Genomic DNA, 23,415 nt, shown 5'->3' with positions numbered 1-23,415 from the left:
CTATTAACAAAAAAAATGATGTTTGGATTTAACTAGTTATTGGCCCGATGAAAGATTGCTCAAAAACGGTATCGCCAGAGAATTTTGGCAAGCAAGTCTTAGATTAGCACCCAACCAGTATCCAAATAATACTAGTAATTGCTTAGTTCTAGGTCCGCAAAAAATGTCCTCCATGGTGCTTTGTAATCCCAAGTTAATCGTCCGGTTCGTCATCATCAGGCAACTCGACAATAACATTGGCAAATAATATGTTAAAAGCAACCGATAATCTGGCAACGAATTGGCGCCAACAAACTCATTTTAACGTAAGTGTAGGATTTTGCCGTTGTTTCGCACTATTTAAACAACGGAAATTAAAGTAAACAGCATTTGCTTGTTTTCAAATAATACTTAATTTTGTTGCCAGAGTGAATAATTACTAATTTAGTAGATCCGAAAATTGGATGAATGAACAGACAATATTTAAACGTTATTAATTTAAGCTATTTGATAGTATGGTCATAGAAAGCGGGTTAAATCCGATTGACTGTAAGCATAAAAGATTTCACGACAAATTAACCTTCCGTTAATTAAAAAATAATTTAAAATGCAATTAATTTATGTTTGGAATTATTAGTATTTAGATCGTGAGTACATAGTCTATTATAACCACTGAAATAAAAATAGGTCAATTTATGTATGTATGTTTAAGTATATTATATATTTTGTCTAATTTACCAGTCAAAGCTAGACAAAATAAAACCTACAAAAAAGATTATACACACATTACTACGTAGACGATACTGTTAATTACACAACGAATCAATCTAGTGCATGATGGGTAATAAAGTATTTCTGAATGCAGTGGGCAGTTTTATGATGTTCAACTTTATGAGTGATCAGTATTATTTGAATCTGATGGAACCTGATTCGATGTAGTTATATCCCAAAATTCAAGTTCAAACTAATATAAAATACGTCAACCCTAAGTAGATATGTATAAAAAATCGCTCGTTATCTAACGACAATTCTGACGTAAATGTTAAATGATGTCGACACCCTTGCCTGTGGTCAAAAATAAAATATTTGCTATTACGAACGGTATTTTATCATTCATCCTTTAAAAGTTTGTCTTAAAGAATCGTTGAAATGTTCTATATTTCGTAATTTTACGTAGGCCTAATATACTGCAGTGTATTTGAGTTTCTTTTGTAGATACAGATGGTAGAAGGGTTTAGACCTACAAAATAATATATAGGCCTAAGCCAACAAGAGTCTTAGCGCAGATATTAACTGGTGGTTACAACTGTCTTCCAGAACTGGCACGTTGACTAGTTAAACACAGTAGGCTAAACTTTTGAAAATAAAAAGACGATGATTTTCTTCCGATGTACTGTCCAGTTCTCTAGAGGGAGTAGTACTGCAATAGGAGCTGGGTCTTCATTAGTCCATCCCAAATTGCTTAGTTAATAAAAGTGAATTGTTTTACTTTACTTTAGGTCTACACTTCTATTTTCAGTACATCATCAATTGGAGTTGTTACACATTAACAAACAATGCCTAAATCATACTCGCTCGAATGTTTGAAACATGCATTCCTTCTGTCGTATGTGATTAATGTATGTCTTCGGACTGTTGAAGTTTGTGCAATGTATAGATTCTTCACATAAATACATATACATCACATCCCAATTGATCCGAATTTCTACCCATCGAAACTATAAATCACGCAATGTTACAATCATTCGTTAATGTATCATGCTCTGGTACATACGAGGACGGATCAATGCATCAGCTCAAACAACCTGAGAATACCGAAAATGAATCGTTGATTTACGATATTAGTAGTTTTACTAGTAGGGCCTAGGTGTATTAATATTTCATTTCAAGAAATCATCTTAGACTGTTGTCAGTGCTAGGCGTGCAGTCACAGTGGTCATACGAATCCTTAAATCAGGGAGGTATTATAAGCCGATCATGTTAAGTTGCTGTTCTCACGAAAGCTTATAGCCTGGTTCTCACGAGAGCCCTAGTATCCGGATCGGGAGCTAACCGTTAGCGCTAACCGTTAGCACCTGCGTGAGAACGCCCGATCGGTTAGCGCTAACCGGGATACGCTAACGGTTAGCAAGCGCTATCGGTTAGCAAGTTGAGGGCATTTCTATCATCAACCAATCACACGTACGCGTTTACAATTTCCAGTTTCTTATTGGCCAGTAATTCGATCATCATATTGTTGGTATCCGGATCGGGAATTTCTCCCATGGACGCACGGCAGCTAACGGTTAGCAGGATGCAGATCCTGCTAACCGTTAGCTGCCGTGTGAGAACATAGCCATAGTAGCTCATTCTAAGGACAGCGCGTGCGCGTCTGGATGTAAATTAGGTAACGCGTTTGTTACGGCCAATCAAAAGATGGATAACTATGGAAAATTAATTATGTCGTTTTTTGAGGTAGCAAGTTTTAAGTACTGTATCCATTTCTATAAATGTTCAAATGTATAGTATATGGCCACTATATGATGACTGTAAAATCGTCTAAAGCACTTGGCGGTTTTGTGTTATCCTCATCGAGTTAGTACAACATTATACGACAATCAGATTAATAGTGCGTATCCAAAATCATGGTTTTTTTTTAGTTCGATGACTTCGATTAAGTTACGATTGTAACTATGCAATATAGCGAATCTGTTGTTTAATCAATTTTCTTTACAACAAAACAACCTTAGGCTTTTGATTCCACTGCAATCCAACAAAGTAAAATATTCACAAATGTTTTTCTCGTTATGTTCACGTTAGTTTAATTGAGGATATACTATTGAATTAATGTATCATTATACATGTATAGACCTAGGCCTACATTTTTTTTATGTTGGCATCAAGTGACATGCATTTTAAATTATTATTAAATACATTCATGTATACAGACGAATGATCCGTATGAGGCTACAAAAGGGGAAACATGGGTTCATAAGTGTGGACGATTTTGATCTGGCCATCCGACAATGATAACATTACCATTGAAAAAAACTTTCGACTACTTTTCCAGAGAATTGAATTTTAGTTACCATTCAAATTTCCTTTTTAATCGGACGCTTTCTCTTTTCTCTAATTTGCTGACATGTCTTAATATCTTACTGGTATACTCTGTTGGATGTGTAATTTTCGTACACTCTACTTCTAAATATTCCACTACAAATTCACATAACTGTTGACAATAAAATCGTCTAAAGCACTTAGAAATGTTGTTATCCTCAACGAGTACGTACAATATTATGCAACAATCAGATTAATAGCGTGTATCCGAAATCATGTTTTTTTTTAATTTATTTATTTATTTTTTTAAGTTCGGGCCCCAATAGAAATAAGTTTTTAATATCTTAAAACTTTTGGTTACCCTAGGAATTAATGTCGTACCTATTGTTCTTAATCATTTATCTGTTATTTGTTTTTGTTTTGTATTTAAGAAATATGTGATTTTAATTCCTGAATAAAATGAAATGAACTATTGTGAGTCTCCTGTCCATTTTTGGTCTATACGGCTTTGTGAAGGCTCAGGTTATGTGTCTTTAACGGCGATGGTGAACTTTTCTTAGCGCTTGACATTGTTTCTACCCGCCTGTTATACCCCTACTTCTGAAGTTACCAGAAACCAGAACCTAGTGTTGTCATTTTCACACTTGGGAACCACCTCACTAACCTTTCGCTAAAATGTGATCTTGTATTTTAAACACTTCTAACCATGGACCTATTAATATGTCCATGTTCTAACCAATTTAATTTTCTTTCTGTTAAGTTTATAACGTTCTCATCATGAGAAGGTTAATGACAAGTGGTTTAATAACTCACCTCAGACTCTTGGTTACCCTTGGTTCCCGGTCTTGTTCGTAAAATATACGGGAAATTGATATGATCAATAATCGACTCAAAATCAACCGGTTCCAGAGCTGGTTGCATGAATGTTACACAATCATTCAGATTCAAATTCGCGAAGTCATCATCCTGCGTTAAAAATCTTAGAACAGAATCTCCAGCTTGGATAATAGTTAAACTCCTGTCGAACACCACATGGAAAGGAAAAGATTTACAGAACGTTAGGACCTTTACTCTGGATTCACCGACTTTGGAAGGTAAGTTGAACTCGCCGCCGATTAGATCGTTCGAGGTGTTGTCAGACAACGGTTGAATACAGTATATACCAGGACTGCCATTATCTATGTTCATTCGGGATACTTCGACAAACGTATTGAAAAGAAGTACCGATATCATTCTTAGGTGGCCTACCATGCTATCTCGTAGTAGTTTGCTGTCTGAGTAGAAATACAATTGCAACGAGTCTGTCTGGCGGGAACACCGGAAATACGACAACTGCGGGGAAAAGACAGAATTACTGAAAACTTCATAAATAAAATATTTACAACCATCAAAACTTCAATTGTTATTTATTATATTACTATTATCATACAAAAGCAAATTTTAATGGAATGGATTCAAGATTCTTCTTCTTTGTAAGTGTGGTTTGTTTAAAATGGTAGGTCTATAGGAAGATTTGCTGAAGGGATTTTGCCAGAACTATACAATTAGTAATAAATGTCAACACAATTCACTTACGTTTTTGTGGGACATGCGCTTATTCATCGCGTTTTTCTGATTGGTCAGTTGTTAAGTTTGATTGACATTACTTAATATATCTCTGCCAATCTTAATTTGCATATATGTCCTCTTTTTCGGACACTTCGAGAAACCGAGTGCGCTGTTAATTTACATACCCCATGTGAATAGTATTGATATCAAGGCGTGAAATAGATTAAAATGACACGTAGGCCTGTATAAAATTCATTCATAAAATATAATTCATTCTTCATTAACTGTCCGGAACTAATTCCATTATATTTTCATATAGATATAATCATCTATTATAGTTGGCACTAATAATACGTACCTTTTCTTGCCTTATGCTGCCACATTCCGTTACGTATTGTTTGAGTCCGTCTAGATTGCTATAGAAGTCAAACAGTGTTCCACCGATTGTACCTAAGTCTCGGCCGTACTTTTCAAAACACAAGCAGAAAAATTCTTCTCCTAAACGCTCAACTATAATAGGGTATTCTACACCTGGAATAAAAACAAAAGGAAATTTTAGTTGATTTTATTTATTTATTTTTTTTTTTTTGTAGTGTGGCGTCCTTACTACTGTATTAGCTAACAATATTATTTGGACAACAATTATATGCAATTAATATAGTCGTATTCTATATATTAGATAGGGAATATTGCACGAAGGATCGATTAACAGGCCAACTTCAAGAAAGATGTCCAGAGGGCTTGCCCACTAATATATTATTTACTTTGTTAACTCGTGTCAATCTAAAAGCGGCTGGCATAGCGGTTGTTCCGGCTCTCAATCTTAAAAGTAGTCGGGGATGATGTGGGCGTGGAGATGTCGAATGTAGATAAAATAGGTTGACTAACGACAACGTATGGGACGTAGGCTTACTAATTCAACCCACCCCCAACCCAACTACTCTCAAGATTGAGAGCTGGAAACAACAGCTATGCCAGCCGGTTTTAGATTGACATGAGTTTACAAAGTCAAAAAAATGTCATATCATCGATGATAATGAAAATATATAATGTTAAATATCCCTGTTGCTTGTGAAATGATGCGTTTTCAGTTATGGTATATTTGTTTATTCAGAATTTGCGTCTAACTTTCGAACTCGAATTGGAGTTGTATTAGAAGGTGAGCTCAATGTTTGAAGATAGGTTGTCAGTTGATCTTGGAGTCTCAAATTGGAGGTGAAAATTGGTGTGTTATGACGTTACTATCTCACATGATCGCTCATGTTTACGCGTCGCTCTTTAAACGTCTACAATTGTACGCTATAAACATAAGTTCAAATTAGTGAACATGTCAGATGTTTAGTAAACATTTTCTAAATTAGTACATATATCATCAACGCTCGTTCTCGTTCTTAAAAAGTAAGAACAGAACTTCAAATTGAATTAATCTTGGGCATTCCTAATTAAACTTGAACCTACAACAACACACCTTGATTCGACTAAGATAAACATGTCTTGCCTCTCCATCGGTCTTATACTTAATATCTTGTTCCTGATTGGCTATTGGCGCCCAGGGCAAATGTATTAATTAGAAATCTTCTCCTAAGCTATAAAGGTACTATCTAATAATTAATTAGACTACATGGCATAATTATTGTAGCCTATAACAGATGTATTAGCGCTTTTACTATCATCAGTATCGGCGCAGTATATAAACTACAATGACGTGAAATCATCAAATAAAATGTCATTGCGATGACAGCAAACAAACCAATGGCTCTGTATGTTACTTTTTAATAATTATTCAAAGTTCATTTTTTGATAATCGATGACAGCAAACAAACCAACGGCTCTCTGTATGTTGCGTTTTTTTTAATCGTTCAAAGTTCATTTTTTGACAATCTGTTTGGCAGCGGTCGGTATTGCTTAGTGTTTTTATGCATGCTTTCAATGTATCTTAGGACTTCATAAATGCGATTTCAAAAGGAAATTAACTATCCGTTAATAAACGATGTACGACCTACGTATTCTGATTAGCAAGTTGCTTACTGTAACTGGTAATTTATTTGTTACAAAACATGGCTCACAACGGGAACAACATTATAGCGCCCTCAGTCTTGTCAGTAGAAATTTCACTCCTTTATGACCACCAATCAATCAATGTTGATGGTTGAAGACACTTGAGAAATTCCGATAACATAAGCAGAACTGTCACTGTGTACTTCCACTGTACTATGGACCTTTTCCGAGTGCCAATCAAACTTTACGACCGATCAATCAGATTCCTACTTTTGGGGCGCTTAGAAGGTTAGCCTACCAGAAAAACGCGTTCGTCACACAATTACACACGCGTTTTCCCACAAACTCACGCGTTTTGCTAAAAAGTCGTTTGCTTATGTTCGTTTACGCTGTAACGACAATGGGTGGAGCCTAGCGGAAACATCATTATGTTAACGATCGTGTGAATACATAGAATACCGGTGTCTTTTGTTGTATAATATAGGCCTAGGCTACTTTCTGTGATTTTGAAAACCACTTAAAACCTTTAAATGCTCATTTGAAAGAAACAGAAATGTTATCAACTTGCAATGCGGTAAGCCGGGCACTCACGGCGTCGTACGGCAGTCGTACGACGCCGTCTGCTGATTGGAGGTAGCAGTCTGAAACGATCCCTTGCGCGCGCATCGTCGCATTGCGTTATAATTGCGTTGGCCAACGACCGTCTGGTGCATTGTGTGCCTGACATTACAGATCAAAACCATTAATTGTTCTATATACCGGTACTTCATATAATATTAACCATATTATTTAGGTTTATGCTTCTGTACACTATCTAGAAAATATTTTCCCGTTTAAAGATATAATTGAAATCTAATAATGCACTTTATTGTACAAAGTAAGCAATTAAAATATTGAATGATATTAGCTCAAGCAAATACATTTTATGTTTAATTTGTATGAAAGCGTGATATTCCGATACAAGAAAAAAATGTCTCATTCAAATACATTTAACAAACACGTATAAATGCGTACTGTAGTTTCAAATGACGTGCGTAATGTACAGTTTGAATATCAATCATAAACAGTTGTGGCAGTCCAAATGAGCTTGCGCATTGCAGTGTTCACATCAAATTATGTTTGTGTCATTTTACAACTAGGCATGCGCATTACAAAGTTACGTTACATTATGCGCAAATGGTTTTTCGCGATAATTGATAGCATTGCCTTACGATTGTGGCAATTCAAATTGCGCATGGGTATTACAGCTATATTCTTGGTATCAAAATCATAGTTCGCGATATAGTTACCTAGATAATTATTACGGTCGCGGTATATTTACTTTCATCACAGAATTTTTTCTCAAGAATGAAACAAATCTCAACTACTATCCTCGTAAAGCCTGTTTTTTCACTAGGAAAGGAAGGCATCTGTTCGGCTGAGCTCTGATTTGCTCCGCTTTTTTCGCTTCGCAAATAGTAGAAACATTTTCGAACTACCGGTTTCGCTGAAGCGAAAACGCATGCGCATATGAACCGACGCTTTAGACTCGCGCGAATAAATTCGCAAGTGGAATACTTAAATGAGGATTAGTCCATACTTGGTTCCAAACTAGAATTAATGTGAAACTAAGAAAGGTTATCATAACAGCTGGAGAAAATGTTTTCCTCGTGCAGAAATACATACCAAGAGTTTCGGATGCTGTATTTAGTAGTTGTGTAAATTCGTCTTCATCAAACATTCTATAACCATCGTCGTCTATACGAACGTTATTCATGTGTAGACTGCCAAAATATAGAAAGAGAAACTTCAGAAAATGGAATAGAGCAATTTAAGTGAAATAGAGCAAGTTTAGTGAATACAATGATATTTCACTTAACTTGCTCTGTTTCATTTTCTAAATTTAACTTAACTTGAAAAAATGAAATAGAGCAAGTTAAGTGGAATACATTGATATTCAAATGTGTAGGTCTAGGTGCTAAGGTGACCGGGCGGTTAGTTGCCTAAGATAACACAGTAATAAAATCATACAATATTAATGACGTTCATTCACCAGGCGTCATAGTTTAAACCAATGACACATTTCCAATTTGAGACGAACATCCTCAATTCTTCTTAACACTTAACTCTTAATTTTGGACCCCCGTTGTTTATCCATATGGGGTGAAATATGAAGTGTAAAACTTGGCTGGAAAAAAGTTTTTGCTAGTTGGTATTATTTAAAATATAAACTCGATTTGTAATATACAAAAGTATAATTATGTAACACATATTATATTGTATTATATTTCTTTATTATGGTACTATCCAATCAAATTGATACCGGTATTAAAAGGGCCTTCTTCTAAACCAAATTAATTCATAAATAAAACATTACAGTAAACACCGTCTAAAGTGGTGGCTTTACTGATCACCAGCCAATTCCGGTATCGAAAACTACGGATGTTTGTTTCAATATGGATGAGAGTCACCTCAAATGATTAGGTTAGCTTTTTGAGAAATCCACATTAAAGTCATTCACATTATAATTACTATAGACACAGATATTTTATATCCACACTGTCATCAATGAAAAAAAATGGGCTCTGGTTAATCCCGAAAATAATTTATCAAATTAGTAAACGCCATGTTGGCTAAGACTATGGCCTAGGAACGAGTACAAGCTTCTGGCTAATGAGAGAAATACACTTCTGTTGACTTAGCTACAAAAACAATATTTCTCTAAAGTGAGAGAAAGCATATAAGTAGCCGGAGGCGGAAGCTGCAATGACATATTTTACTGCGTAACCACAACGCGTTGTAGTGTGACGCGTCGAACTTATTTCCAGTCAAATATTTTCTTTAAAAAATACTGGATATACCTAGACATATTATTCGTGTATAAGATTATAGTATTTTTATAGCTCATGTACCAATGATCATATTGTCATTGAACTTGTCATTATCAATCGTCATGGTAACCGTCATCATTATTATTGTCATTATCATTATCAGCATTCATCATCATCATCCTCATCATTATCATCAATCATCATCATAATTATTATTAGTATAGTATTATCATTATTATTGTTATTATTATTAGGATAAATTAATAAATAAATGAGAAGTATACCGTTATTCATTATAAGTATAATATAAATAATGAATAATTATTAAATAGTTGATTACTTACCACATTTCTGGGATTTGATGGTGATAACAAGCATATACTCTCCGAAGAACATCGATCATAAAAGAATTCTAAACAAACGTCAAAAGTAAATAATCATAAAAGATCGTGTTACTAATGCTAATTTCGGTTTACAATTGGCTTAATAAGTTGATTTTATCATATCCAAACAATGATTGACATTGTGATTGTAGTGAGAATACGCATACTGTATAGGCTTATATTAATGGCCTATTTGTTTAAGGCATTTGTATATAGACAGCAGAAGGTCCAAGGTTGGATTCCCGGTTGGGGAAACTTGTCCACACTCTCAGATTCCTCTTCTTAAACGTTCAACATTATATCATTATAACATTATGCAAGACGGTTTATAGCTTAACTCTAAATCGTTTCATGATTTATATATAGACCTAGATATAGTAGTGTGCGTTTTGTTTATTGTTTTATATAGATCAAATGTATATTATACATCAATACATAATGATATATTAGGTAAATTATACATTAAAAAACCGCTCACAATAGTAAAAATATAAGCTAATAGGTAACACATACAATTTATATTTAGGAACCCACACGATGATATGTGTGTATCCAAGTGATATATGCCCCTGGGTACGTATCTAGGTATATACATCATGACATCCAGCATGACATACGCCCCTGGGTATCCAGGCACCTATAATATACGTTCCTGGGTATATAAACCAACGACATATTTCATGGTTATCCGGGTGACTATGACACAGGCCCCTGGGTATTAAGGGAGCTGACATAATATACCATTGGGTATCAATTAATCAACAGGATATTCACTAACAGAAAACATTAAAGAAACATAATAGTATGAGGTTACAATCAACAGCAGCAAGAGACGAGACCTAAATCATAAGCGATGCTTTAATATTATCCCTTAGTGACACAAAACCAATAATTCAACAAGCTTAAATAGTACCAACAAAAAGAAAGATACATTTACTTATTTAGATCCCTTAAACAAATGTTGTTGAGGTTTGTACTGAAGCCTATGTCGAGGTATTTGTGGATTTGCTTATTGGCACAAAATTGTTGTTATGTTGTCCACAATATTAAATATTTCATTCCAAGGTAAAGCGTCAACCGAGTTGCTAAGCAACCATTACGGGTGCATCCTTCGTCAAAGCATTTAAAACTTGTTTGCTTGTGTACACACAATAGGTATCTAGGTTTCGATGTAATAATTATAAAAATGTGCATATCAATCGGCGATATTTAAATACAGTTTCCTTTAACTTCATAAAAGTGACATTAATGTATGTTGTACTTGATGTAGTTTGCTTAGTGATAAAAGATGTTTCATTGTAGTCTGTGACGAAGTTGAATACGAAATGATATTTGCGCCGATTTTCTTTTTTATTTATTTATTTATTTTTTCGCGCTTTCGTCGACGCTTGCTAGAACTGGGAGTCATTAAGTTAGTTAGGAAACATATTTTGCGAATTTGGCATTCCATAACTTTAATTTCTATTTGGTCGGCACAGAATACACTCAACTAAACTCTTTTATTCGAACGCTTAAAGTTTACAGGATTCTACATAAACAATGACGTCACTTGAATGATAATATGCCGTATTGTCTTTCCACACAAGGACAGAGATATCATGATGTTTTAACAGGCATAGAATGATAGACTAAACATTTATATTGACGTCACTCTTTAAGAAGGTGTCAATTTAACTGTTTTTATCGTTCTCAAGATTGAGGAAAAAAAAATTGAATACTGATGTGAAAGCCTACGAACCATGATGGATTTTCACACTCTTTGATTATATACAATTGATTATTATTGAATTTGCAATAAAAGTTAGGCCTAGAATATTATATTGTGTAACTTTATCGATTCGTTGCAACATTGGCGGGGGGTGAGTGAAGCTGTGGGATTATGCGAAGGGCATTGATAGTGCTATGGCCTAAATAATGAAAGGTATTGGTACCAAGGGTATTAACCACATAACTATCAGAAGTAAGGAATATAAGTAAAAGTTAATTGGTAATTAATCTGAGAACTATAACATTAAAAGATATTCACGAATGCTAAATGGCAAGAGTTCGATGTCCTATTGTTAGCGTTGGTGTGATGCTCAAGAGTGTCAAATCGGCAAAAGTTCACTGTCGTAAATGCCCCGCATCTGTGTGACTCAACCGATGCTCTCCGAGTCTTAATTGCTACGATAATTGTCTATAGTTTTGAGTTTCAATTGTTAAAAAGTGCATCTCTTTAAAGTTCATTGTTGGCCATTCCAACACATGTAGTTTTCAATCTGGGCAGAGGTTTCTAGAATCGAAAGTTTGGTGGTTCGAGTTTTAGATATTTGGCCAATGTTTATTGCCGTTGGAGCATAGTTTATGTTTTCTCTGAACGCACTGAATTTACGACTTATTACAAGTCTCCTTCTAATTTAAGACTCCTCCAATCAAAGAGCACTTCCAAATAAAATAGCGCTTTTTGTGGTCCCAAATTATTAATGTTAATGTCTTATCTTTATTATTCTAATTAGAGACTAAAGCTGCTAAAAACCATGGAAACCCAGGTCCCAAAAGTGGTCTTTGATTGGAGGGGGCCTGTACTCAGGGAGCTGAGTGTAGCCTGGTTCTCACGAGAGACCTAGTATCCGGATCGGGAGCTAACCGTTAGCGCTAACCGTTAGCACATGTGTGAGAACGCCCGATCGGTTAGCGCTAACCGTTAGCGTTATCCGGATACCGCTAACGGTTAACCAGCACTATCGGTTAGCACGTTGAGCGCGTTTCTATCATCAGCCAATCACACATACGCGTTTACAATTCCCATTTTCTTATTGGCCAGTGATTCGATCATCATATTCTTGGTATTCGGATCGGGATTTTTTTTTTCGTATGGACGCACGACAGCTAACGGTTAAGATCCGGATCCTTCTAACCGTTAGCTGCCGTGTGAGAACATAGGCTATGTCTTGCACGAGATACATTCAAAACAGATTTCTTAGATTTTTTAAGGTTAATTTGGGGCTTGAGTACACGGTAGACCTACATAGTTACCTTACGTAACACAAACAAATGAAGTGATATTGAGGGTGTGTGTGGGGGGAGGGGTTAACTTCATTGACGATTATTTGCTCATGAATCTGGACAAGCTGATAGTAGCGTAATGAAATTGACTCTAGATAAAATGATGATCACTTAAAAATAGTGCCTTGTTATTTTAAGATACAAGGCCTCGAATCAACACTATGTAATATCTAACGTTGATTATATCATCTAATTGTTAATTGGAAACCTTCTCCATATTATTTCTAAGTACCGTACAATCACCTATCATGCTGTTCCAATTTCACAGAAGACAATGGTAATAACAGGCCTATTAAGGTCGTCTCTCTAATTGATAGAACTCCTCATATGACGCTTCCCATCAGAACAAGAAAATGACGATGCAATTATATATATTATCAATAATTCATTCGAGATTTTTTTTTCCCCAATCCCTTCACCCTTCCCCTGTCTCTGTCCCCCACTCATCTTCCAAGATCCCTTACATTGCTTATCACTCGATTTGAAAACTCTAAAGCAGATCTTATTAGAATGACCTCAAAATTATTCTGAGGTAGGCTTAAAACACTTCATCAGTGCAGTGGTGCAGTGGAGTGGATTAGGGAAGGTGTTTCTGTCGTGAAAGGCAATTCGACAGGGACTGAAAAATGAGGACAAGGAGGATACAACGTTAAGTAGGCTTACACACTATCCCCAAACGACGAGATCGTGAAGAGAAGCAATGCAATAAAGATATTCGCATAATTGAAATTGACATGTCAACACAAACACACTTAACCTCATCTTGTAGACTACTCCATTGAGAAAATCAATGCTAATCACGTGTAGAATTTCAGGCCCCAATCATGTATTATCTGGTACGACACCACTATAGGATTTTCATGAGCTGATGACCCACAACCAGGTAATCTCTCCGTCAGCCGTATGTCAATACAAATGAATGGGAAGTAGGTCTCTGTTTACCCAAATTGTCAACGGGTAATGTTCGTGTTTGCCCCTATGGAATATACAGCAAACTGCGGATGACCCCTGATCTAACAAACATCTTTAAAATAATTGTTACACACACTTTAAAAACACAGTTTATTCAAGCCGTAAACCCCAGAATATTCTGGGACTTATAGTGTGTGGGATTAAATACAAACACAACTATAGCTTGAAGTAACGGTTAAAATGCAGCTTATGTCGATGTACTATTTAAACACAATGGCGTACCCATAATGACCTGATTTTTATGTTTGCGCAACACTGACTGCCAACCTTAACAAAATTGTTTAACATTTCTGATATTTTCTTTATTATATTCATTCGTTTGATTCTACAAGTATGATATGGATGACGTAATCGATGACATGTAATGATGTCATAACATTGGTCTGGAAATTAGCACGAGAACTTTGGTATTTTACATTGTGACGCTATGATCGATAATATCGTAATAACAGTAACGCGATAATTAAAGGAGTAACACGATGATCAAAGAGTAACACGATGATCAATCCAGTAACGCAATGTAAAGAATATTGACTAACAATATTGCATTGATCAGCAACACTATACCGGTAACTAATGAAGTAACGCAATAAAATAAATAGTTATGCAATGATAAAAACAGTAATACAATGTGATATTTTCTCACATTTAACTCGTTTAAGATATTGGCAAATGGATAAGGTAATAACTTAGTTAAATATTTCGTGTAAACACACTGGATTCTAATTATTCAATAGAGTATACTGTACTTGATTTTAGGAAATGCAAGTTGACGCGATCAATATGTGTGCGCGTCGACAGCGTGTCAATATTGACGCAATGGATTATCGGCTTTGAACAAGCATATCTCGCCTTAAGCTTCAATAATAACAGGATTAAATTGATAAACATGTGTAAACAGAGGCCTACACGTTTTGAGATCGGATATGATTTCATACGGTGATAAGTTCTAATGGTATCCCTCGTTGTAGGCCTAATTCTCTCGTAGTATCAAGTATTTCACACTCCTCTGTTTAGTGTTCACTTTAACACGTATGCATACTCTTTCCCATGACAAGAGCATAATATTGACATTTTTCATGTGCCGCAATCACCAATAATGTATTGCATGTTCAGAACAGTACCGTAACGCAATAAATTATAAGTAACGCAATTATTAAACTAATAACGCAAAGTAAGTTCTTAAATATTTTTTTGTTTAAAAATGTTTTTTTCCCCCCAAAGACCAATAGATCAATAAGTTATTTAATAAATCAATGAATATATTAATTAGCAGTCAATCAATTAAATAATCAACCAATAAATAATTAATAAAGTCAATTACTTATTCAGTCAGACGAATGTAGACTACGGTATATCGGGATTTTTTCGGTCGGAAATGGAATTGATCTTATTCCCCTATTCGTTTGAAAAAAAAAAAAAACTTCAATTACAATCGCTATTTACTTGATCACTGTTCCAATAACGCAGAAGTTCCTAGGTAAATGTTTTCGTAAGCTCTATATTATCTTAATCCAAGATTCGTAAATTTAATTGTTAGTTCTTAGTAATACGCCTGGATTTCTATGTAGCAAGACAAATAGAAATGTTATTTAGATGTGTACTCTCAGGCGAATGATCGGTGTGGTACGTGATGTTTTGTCCAATCCAACTTATATTTCTAGTGGGTCTACTAAAACCTGATAGTTTTCTTTGAAATCTTTTATAACGTCTGCCCAAGGCAATTCAATAAAGGTCTGCTGTATTGTTTCTACCACTTGTCTGAAAGTGTTTAAGAGGATATCTGCGCGTGCGAGTAACGTAACGCGTTTATACAGCTGTTCTAATGCGTCGGCAAGACGAACTTTTTACCACCGCAACTGCTTAGTACTACAATGCACCCATTATTTGTAGGCTGTGCACTTACAATTACAGTCATAATGAATTGCCATATCATTAGTTTAATCATAGAGAAAATAGATTAAATTTTCTCTATGATTTAATGGATAAAAAAATGTTTACGTTCCAGTATGTTTATCATTCTTCTGATTTGTATTCGCTCTGAAAGAGTACCGGTACACCGAAACGCAATCGATATAATGGAAGAGCGAGTAAACGCGTTCGCGACGTTATCAACAGTTGATTTATTGTTTCACGCTAGATAACATTAACCAAAATAATATCATGATGTTTTCTTGTGATTATCTCCTACAGATTTACTATCCTCTCGAGCGATGTTTTATTCTCTATTTAGATCGGGCTGTCATTTTTTCAAGGAATGACAGACGCGCTCGTATCTGTTACTCGGCAATTAACTCCGTTACCCGCGTTGATTTATTTACGCTGTCAGTTTGTTCTATGGCAGATTATTAAATGTACAATAATGGCAGGGGATCTTTTTGGTATGGTGATGGCGTGATGATTGTTGGTGGTGCGTAACGCTAAATCATGGCCAGTTCAGCATTCAATTAACTTCAATTTATAATTCAGCAAAACAGACGTTGAGGTCAAACTGCGACATTGGTCTCTATAGAATTAGACGTAGGCCTACACGCCGGTAAAAAAAAATATATATATACAAAATCTATACATAAATGCTCATGTCACCGCTTTTGATAAGCCTAATGCACCTCTCTAGACGAGAAGGGGGATACCCGGGTGTACTGGTTCATACAGCATTTCTAATTGTGGACAGACGAGATTAGCTGGTACTGGTTTACCGGCCCGCTCAAACACGTGACCCCGGGGGAGAAGAAAGAATACTTTACGAGTTGCTCCATGCCTCGAGCGGCGTTTTGGGACTTCGGTATAAAACGCTATATAAATCTAACTACATTATTTAAATACAGTATTAAATAACTATCACTGGCATACAATAAGCTGATCTCGCAGAATTGCCAAACTGTTATCTGGTCATTAAAGGCAACAGCCGTGTTATGATGTATTTACAGTCAAGAAGGTGGTCATCAAACGGGCGACCATGTGTCAGAAACTGGACCCAAGATGACAATTAAAATACCTCAGTTATCAATGTCCATTAATATTAGGCCTGGTGTTACTAATAATAACTGAAACTAAAATTATTTACTCCGTAGTAAGGGGATTGTCAACGCGTTAGCCATTTAAATTGAAGGTTTGAAACAGTTTAAATACCTCTCAGTGATTAAATCTCCATTATCACTTTCTGTAAGTTATTGACATTGCGTGTTGTGTTTCGTGTCATTTACTGTTACGAATGAAATATTTTCGACTGTAAAGTCCACTATTGTAAAGCTTTTTAAGATTAAATTATTATATATGAAAATAATATGTAGGGCGCTTAAGGCAGACCAGGACACACCAGTAGCCGTCAGGATCGTCTGGTGTGTTGTCAAGACATGACTGTGCACCCAAGCATGACAAGATAGCCAAAGCTTATCATGGACAAACAAAAATTGACAGTTGTATGTCGGTTTAGCAATTGATACATAGACAGATAGATGTGGCTGAACATCTTATAACTGAATCATTAGCTTTGGGTCCTTAAAGATGATTAATGATGGACGTTTGGCCTCACGTGATCAATTCTCTTGATCATCCAAGTGTGATAAGCGGCTAAATCTCAGCAAACAAGTTAGACAGATGAAGTTATTACGTGTTACTCGGCTGATCTATCTTGTATTTAGCACCCCTATCTTTCTCTTTCTCTCTCTCCCTCTAACCCATTGTATTTCCCTTCAATGATGGTTATTGCATAGAATACTAGAGTCCTCTTGACGTGTTTAATCTGAATTGAACTATCAATAGTCATTCGAAATCAATCAACGTACTTCGTATTAAATTAGCAAGTACGGCCTTTACTTTCAATTACACATTTTAATTGCAGTTAATTAAAAGGAAATTAACATTTTTTTCACAATATGCCAATCAATCAATCACCTCATTACGTTAAATATTCTGTGGAGATCCTTGTTCTTTATCATGATTGAGCCAATTAAGAGTCTGGATCAATTTAAAAGCATTATATTCGAAAAAGCCTTTAGTAATTTCGATGATTGGTCTATGGAAATGCTTAGAAACGCTCGATTATATTTAAACGTCGTCTTCACTCGTAATCAAAATATAATACACGGACATAGCAATTACATACTGTATAGTGGGCATAAATACTTAATGCTATATACATTTCTATAAATAAAAAGGTCCAACATAATTAGCTAATCAATTATCAGTCAGTCAATAAGTCAAGCAATTAATTAATCAATTAAATAGACAATCAATCAACATATCAATAATTAATCAACATGTATTACATAATTTATTGTTTATTTTTTTTTCAAGCAAGCAACCAACCAACCCGACTCAAATATATCCTCATAGAGGTACAATAAAAAGCAACAAATGTTATAAAGTATTCATAATGTAAGAAAAATAATTTTGCATTATGTTTCAGAACCAAACCCCCCACAAAGTAGGCATATCTTTTTCAATTTTTTTTTTTTTTTTTTCTTTATTTTTTTTCCCCGAAAAGTAAAAAATATGTATGAGGTTTAAATGTTAATATGAAGTGTTAATGAATAAATTTTAAATTTGAGAAATAAAAATAATTTTATCTCAGCATTTGCCGCCATGATATGATGATATTAACTAATGATTGGATTGGATTGGGTTTATTTGGTGTAAACCAAGGATAGCCCACGAAAGTCTAGAAGAAGACTTATTTCCAGTGGGGTCCTTCTGGTGGTGATTGGACAGTACACCGGGAGACAATCCCCTACTCTTTTCCGAAGAGTTTACTGTGTTCTTTAACGTGCACATGGGCCATAAATGCACACGGGACCAACGGCTTAAACGTCTCATCCGAAAGACGGTGCGCTATGTAACTTGTATTTCAGCCCTGTAGATGAAACACAAGGAGAGGCAGCGATGGGAATTGAACCGGGGACCTACAGATCTCCACGGTTCAGCGCACACACAGTGGCTACCATCAGATTAGCCGACTGAGCTGCTGTGTATCATATTCAGTGGATGTCTATGTTTTCCCACGAGGCCGAGCACTCACCGACGCGATTCTATAAAGAACAACGCGACGACTCGCGCAATGGAGGATCCGTTCGCACTGCCACCACCAATCAGCAGACGGCGTCGCGTCGTCTAGCGCTCACAGGTAGCGGAGTCGGGGAATGGAGTTGCTTTAGCGGTGAGAGAAAAATTCCTGCTAATCTGTACAATGCCGTAGCCATCTATTGGGACAGTACAACACAATTTTTCTAATGGGTCAACAAAGAATGGGTCCACATTTTCAAAGATGGGTCCAAATTATGCAATTTTATGCATAAAACGAGTCCACTTTTTGAAAAATGGGTCCAGACTCCGCATAGGCCCTATTTAGCCTAAATTAAGTAAAATCTTAAGAAAATAGGTCCACATTATTTAATTTTACTCGTAAAGTGGGTCCACTCTGATATTTGTCCCGCACTGTTTGAAAATCCTGGCTATACGGTATTGAATCTGTATAAATGTTTTTCTTTCTTATCACACTTGGGGAGGGGTATTCTTTCTTATTGCTAATTACTCTTCGTTTGCCTTGTGCTTATGTATACAGTACTGCCATGAATTGAACTGCGTTTAAAACCCCCCTTCACGATTAGATATATTATTATACCTCTTTATACCTAATTTCGAATATCTAACGAATGCTGGAGTAAAGCATACCGTACGCCCGGGCCCCCAGGTTCGATGAGGTATCAGACGGGAACCCCCATAGGAAAACTAAGGTAAAGCTATCTATCATAGCAGTCCATTTCGTTATCCCCTTGCATAAACTATCTTAGATGGAATAAAATACAAAATAGATACAATCTATTTTCAAATCAAGAGTATTTTAAATATGCCTGACTTTGTTAACCTGTAAAAAAATGTTCCTACTTTTTATTTTGGTATTTCTGATTGGTCGGGAAGCCTTCCCCATTGCGTCGGGGAGCTGTTACGCGGTGCAAAGATTGCACTGAAAACGTCTTAGCGACAGTGTAGCGATTTTAGGGGAACAAAGCTATAATTTTCTACAAACAGTGGTAAGATTGAAATCATGAATAGGAATGAGTTAATTAAAACTGACTATACCAAGAAATTGAAAATAAGAATACCGTACCTTAATTGAATATCAAATTATACAGTATTTTCTTTCTGCATTCCTGTGTTATTTTTTTTTTAAATTTTAATAATTACTTTAAAGATGTGAGATATAATACACCCCTCCCCCCTTAAAAATGTAGACCTAGGTTGAAGTATGCTGTGCATGCGCGGTAAATCTAATGAGATTATAGGCCTAAGTGGGTACTTCATGGATATTGCCAATGATCTGATTAGCCTAGTTGCTGGGCCAAATACTCCTCCGGGGAGGTGGGTATGTACCACACATGTTAGATCCCATTACTAGGATAATAATGTAAAGCGCATACCTGCCTTGACATTATGCGTAATATATAAGACTGAATTGTCATTGACCCAGAATAGTAATATAGAGATCAGTACTGTCAAAGTTACTTAGGCCCATTTACCTCCATCCCCCATATCAACAACATATAGGCCTAGCTCAGGCAATTTATTTCTGTTTTTTATTATTTTTTCAAAATTATTATTTACATAAATTAACATAATAATGCATATTTAAAAGTTTTCCTTACGTAAGACTTTGAGCATTTGGAACTTTTTCATCTGACAATTGGAACTACACCGACCTTATTTTTTTAGTATATTTAAGTTCTAATGACATCATAAATGACAAGAAATGATGTATAGTTTTAAATAAATTAAGAGATAGAACAAACGAACTCGTTGGCTGTTGTCACAAATCAACCAATCAATCGACATACCTTATAGCGCCAAAAACATTCATCACGTTAGTAATTTTCAGTGACGCTAACTGACGAATGTTTTTATATCTAATATGGTTTATATCATTTATTAATATAAATAATTTAAATATATTGAGCTTATATATCATTATTTTGTTCTGGTTTATTATTAATTTTATCACCGAATTATATTCAGACATCGTATATATAAATATATAAGATTTGCCTTGTAATTTTATATTTATACATACATATATATATATATTGTATGCTGTCATATTGTAATAATCATATCAAGCAGAGCTCATCAACGAAAAGTTTCTTTTGTTTTAGCAAAATTGATTTGAATATATAGGCATATATATACATTCGTTGAGAGCTATGTTACACGATGTACCATTCTGTCCTTTATTCGAACACTGTATTTACCTTTACCGTTCTTCGATGTTTTATGTATTTAACAGTGTTAATGGCTATCTTGATTTATATTGTAAGTTACTATTTATTTCCAGTCGTACCTCCAGATTTATCTGGTTTAACGTCTTCTTGAGATGCATCATTGTGTACTTATATATATATATATATATAATTATATATATATATACATATATATAATGAATAAATGTATATATATATATATATATATATATGGCGTTACGATGAAACATAGATGGTCTGAGAATACTTAATACTTTAATTTCACACCTATGTAAATGTTTGTATGGCGTTGCTACCTAATAAACTCGATGTCACACAAACGACATAACAGAATATGAACTGAGGATAACGTATTGAGAATAAACTTCAAACTCAAATTGTCTATTTTTAGACGGTTTATCTCTTTAAATCATCGTTTCAACTAGATCCGACCCGTCTGAATTACAGTTGCTCCTTGAATTAATGGTTGCCAGGAAATAATTAATATATTTTTTAACGACTTTAGACAACGCGATACTGATTCAGATATTAACGACACAGGTGTTACCCAGTGGTATGCGCTATCTATTTTGGAAAATTCATTACGTAAATCATCTGAAACGTGTAAACACTCTAAAACGGAAGACATCGGACAGAGTAATCAGTTATTATTGCAGATCAAAATTATTAATCTCCTGAGCCGATAAATCAGTATCCACATTCGTGCACGTAGGCCTGTGCGTCGACATTGATGAAAATTAGAAATTTAACCTTGGGTTTGAGTTCGACTTCAATCGTTGCTCTGAACATTGGATAGTACGTTGTTAGATCGTGGTTAGAATGTTGTGAGAACGTGGTTAATGTGTTGTAATAATGTGGTTAGAACGTTGTGAGAGCGTGGTTAATATGTTGTGATAACGTGGTTAGAACGTTAGTAAACTTGGTTAGAATGTTGTTAAAACGATAGTTAAGTTGTTGTGATAACGTGATTAGAACGTTAGCAAACTGGTTAGAAGTTTGTCAAAACGTGGGTAATGTGTTTTGATGACGTGGTTAGAACGTTAGTAAACTTGGTTAGAACGTTGGTTAAACGTAGATAATGTGTTGTGTTAACGTGATTAGAACGTTAGTAAACTTGGTTAGAATGCTGTGGTTAATTTAGAACGATAGCAAACTTGGTTAGAATATGTTGTTAGAACGTACGGTACTGTAGTTAATGTGTTGTGATAACGCGGTTAGAACGTTAGTAAAATTGGATAGAATGCTGTTAGAACGTGGTTAATGTTTGTGATAACGTTGTTAGAACGTTAGTAGACTTGGTTAGAATGCTGTTAGAATGTGGTCAACCTGGTTATGTGTTTGATAACGTGGTTAGAACGTTGATAGACCATGGGTGACTGTTGTGTCAACCTGATTAATATGTTGTGATAACGTGGTTAGAAGATTGTGTGAAAGTGATTAGAATAGAAATTTATTTTATGACCATTTTAGGTTCTGGAATGCTTACTTTGAAGAATTCTGAATCGAACAAGCTTCGTCGATAATGGACGTATGCTTAAAATACGACTTCGTACCGCCCATGGGCCACACAGCCCTGTTGAAGTCACCTTTCTACCACAACATAAATATTAACATAATCATGCACTTACCATATTATAATCGCTTATTCATAAACTTAAGTATTTTCTCTTACAGAATCAATTGAAATCTAGATTGGTGTCGTTTTTATGAGACAACTACGCGTGAATGCACGTTATTACGTGTCAATATACCTAATGACTTGTGACCTAATAATCCGTATACGCACGTTTGCCATTAAAAATCAGAAGGTTACGGTAATATCAGTAGCTAGGCTCGAATTACACAAGTATTATTATTAGATGTATACGGTACAATATAATTACATTCGGCTTGCTAATAATATCTCCATACTTCTATTTACTTCCTGTGCACGATGTCTAGGCCTGTAGTCTCGACTACTCAGTTTTCTTTTTTCTAACGCGTGGCCATGGAAAAGAAATCAAACATTGCGAATGTTAATGGCCGAGTAAAGTACGCTCACCTTTTATTTTCGGGGAGTGTTGGTCTTGTGGATATATCCATGGAGTAACATTGATTTAATAATAATAATAATACTGACGATTTCGATTTTGCACGGGAATGAGTTTCAGGAGAGAATACGTCGTCACTATAAATGATTAAGCCCCGTGGCCGTGTAAATAAGCGAATCATTGTCTACTGCGCGGCGCATTTAGCAGCCAAAATTCGTGGAATTCATACTTATTAGGTTATATACATATTAACTGTTATCAAAGTAATTTATAATTTTCGAAGTTTTAATCCGAATGAAGGCAACTGATATATATTTGCACATGCATTGAACAGCGCTAGTCCTAGACGACAGGATATATA

General features: G+C 35.3%; 1 protein-coding gene across 1 annotated transcript in view; it reads right to left on the bottom strand.

The window, feature by feature from the left end:
* The window catches only part of LOC117112797 (guanylate cyclase soluble subunit alpha-2-like), a 46,700-nt gene that overhangs the window by 19,468 nt on the left and 3,817 nt on the right, over positions 1–23,415 (bottom strand). The window contains exons 2-5 of the mRNA XM_033255968.1: positions 9,716–9,783; positions 8,227–8,324; positions 4,922–5,094; positions 3,829–4,347 (exon numbers count right to left, since the gene is read on the bottom strand). Coding sequence (XP_033111859.1) covers positions 3,829–4,347; positions 4,922–5,094; positions 8,227–8,324; positions 9,716–9,783 — 858 coding nt within the window. The remainder of the gene's footprint in view (positions 1–3,828; positions 4,348–4,921; positions 5,095–8,226; positions 8,325–9,715; positions 9,784–23,415) is intronic.

This window comes from Anneissia japonica, unplaced genomic scaffold, assembly GCF_011630105.1.
Source record: "Anneissia japonica isolate Jap-2015-1 unplaced genomic scaffold, ASM1163010v1 scaffold172582_len1462937_cov174, whole genome shotgun sequence".
Lineage (NCBI taxonomy): Eukaryota > Metazoa > Echinodermata > Crinoidea > Comatulida > Comatulidae > Anneissia > Anneissia japonica.
This window is presented reverse-complemented; position numbering and strand designations above follow the sequence as displayed.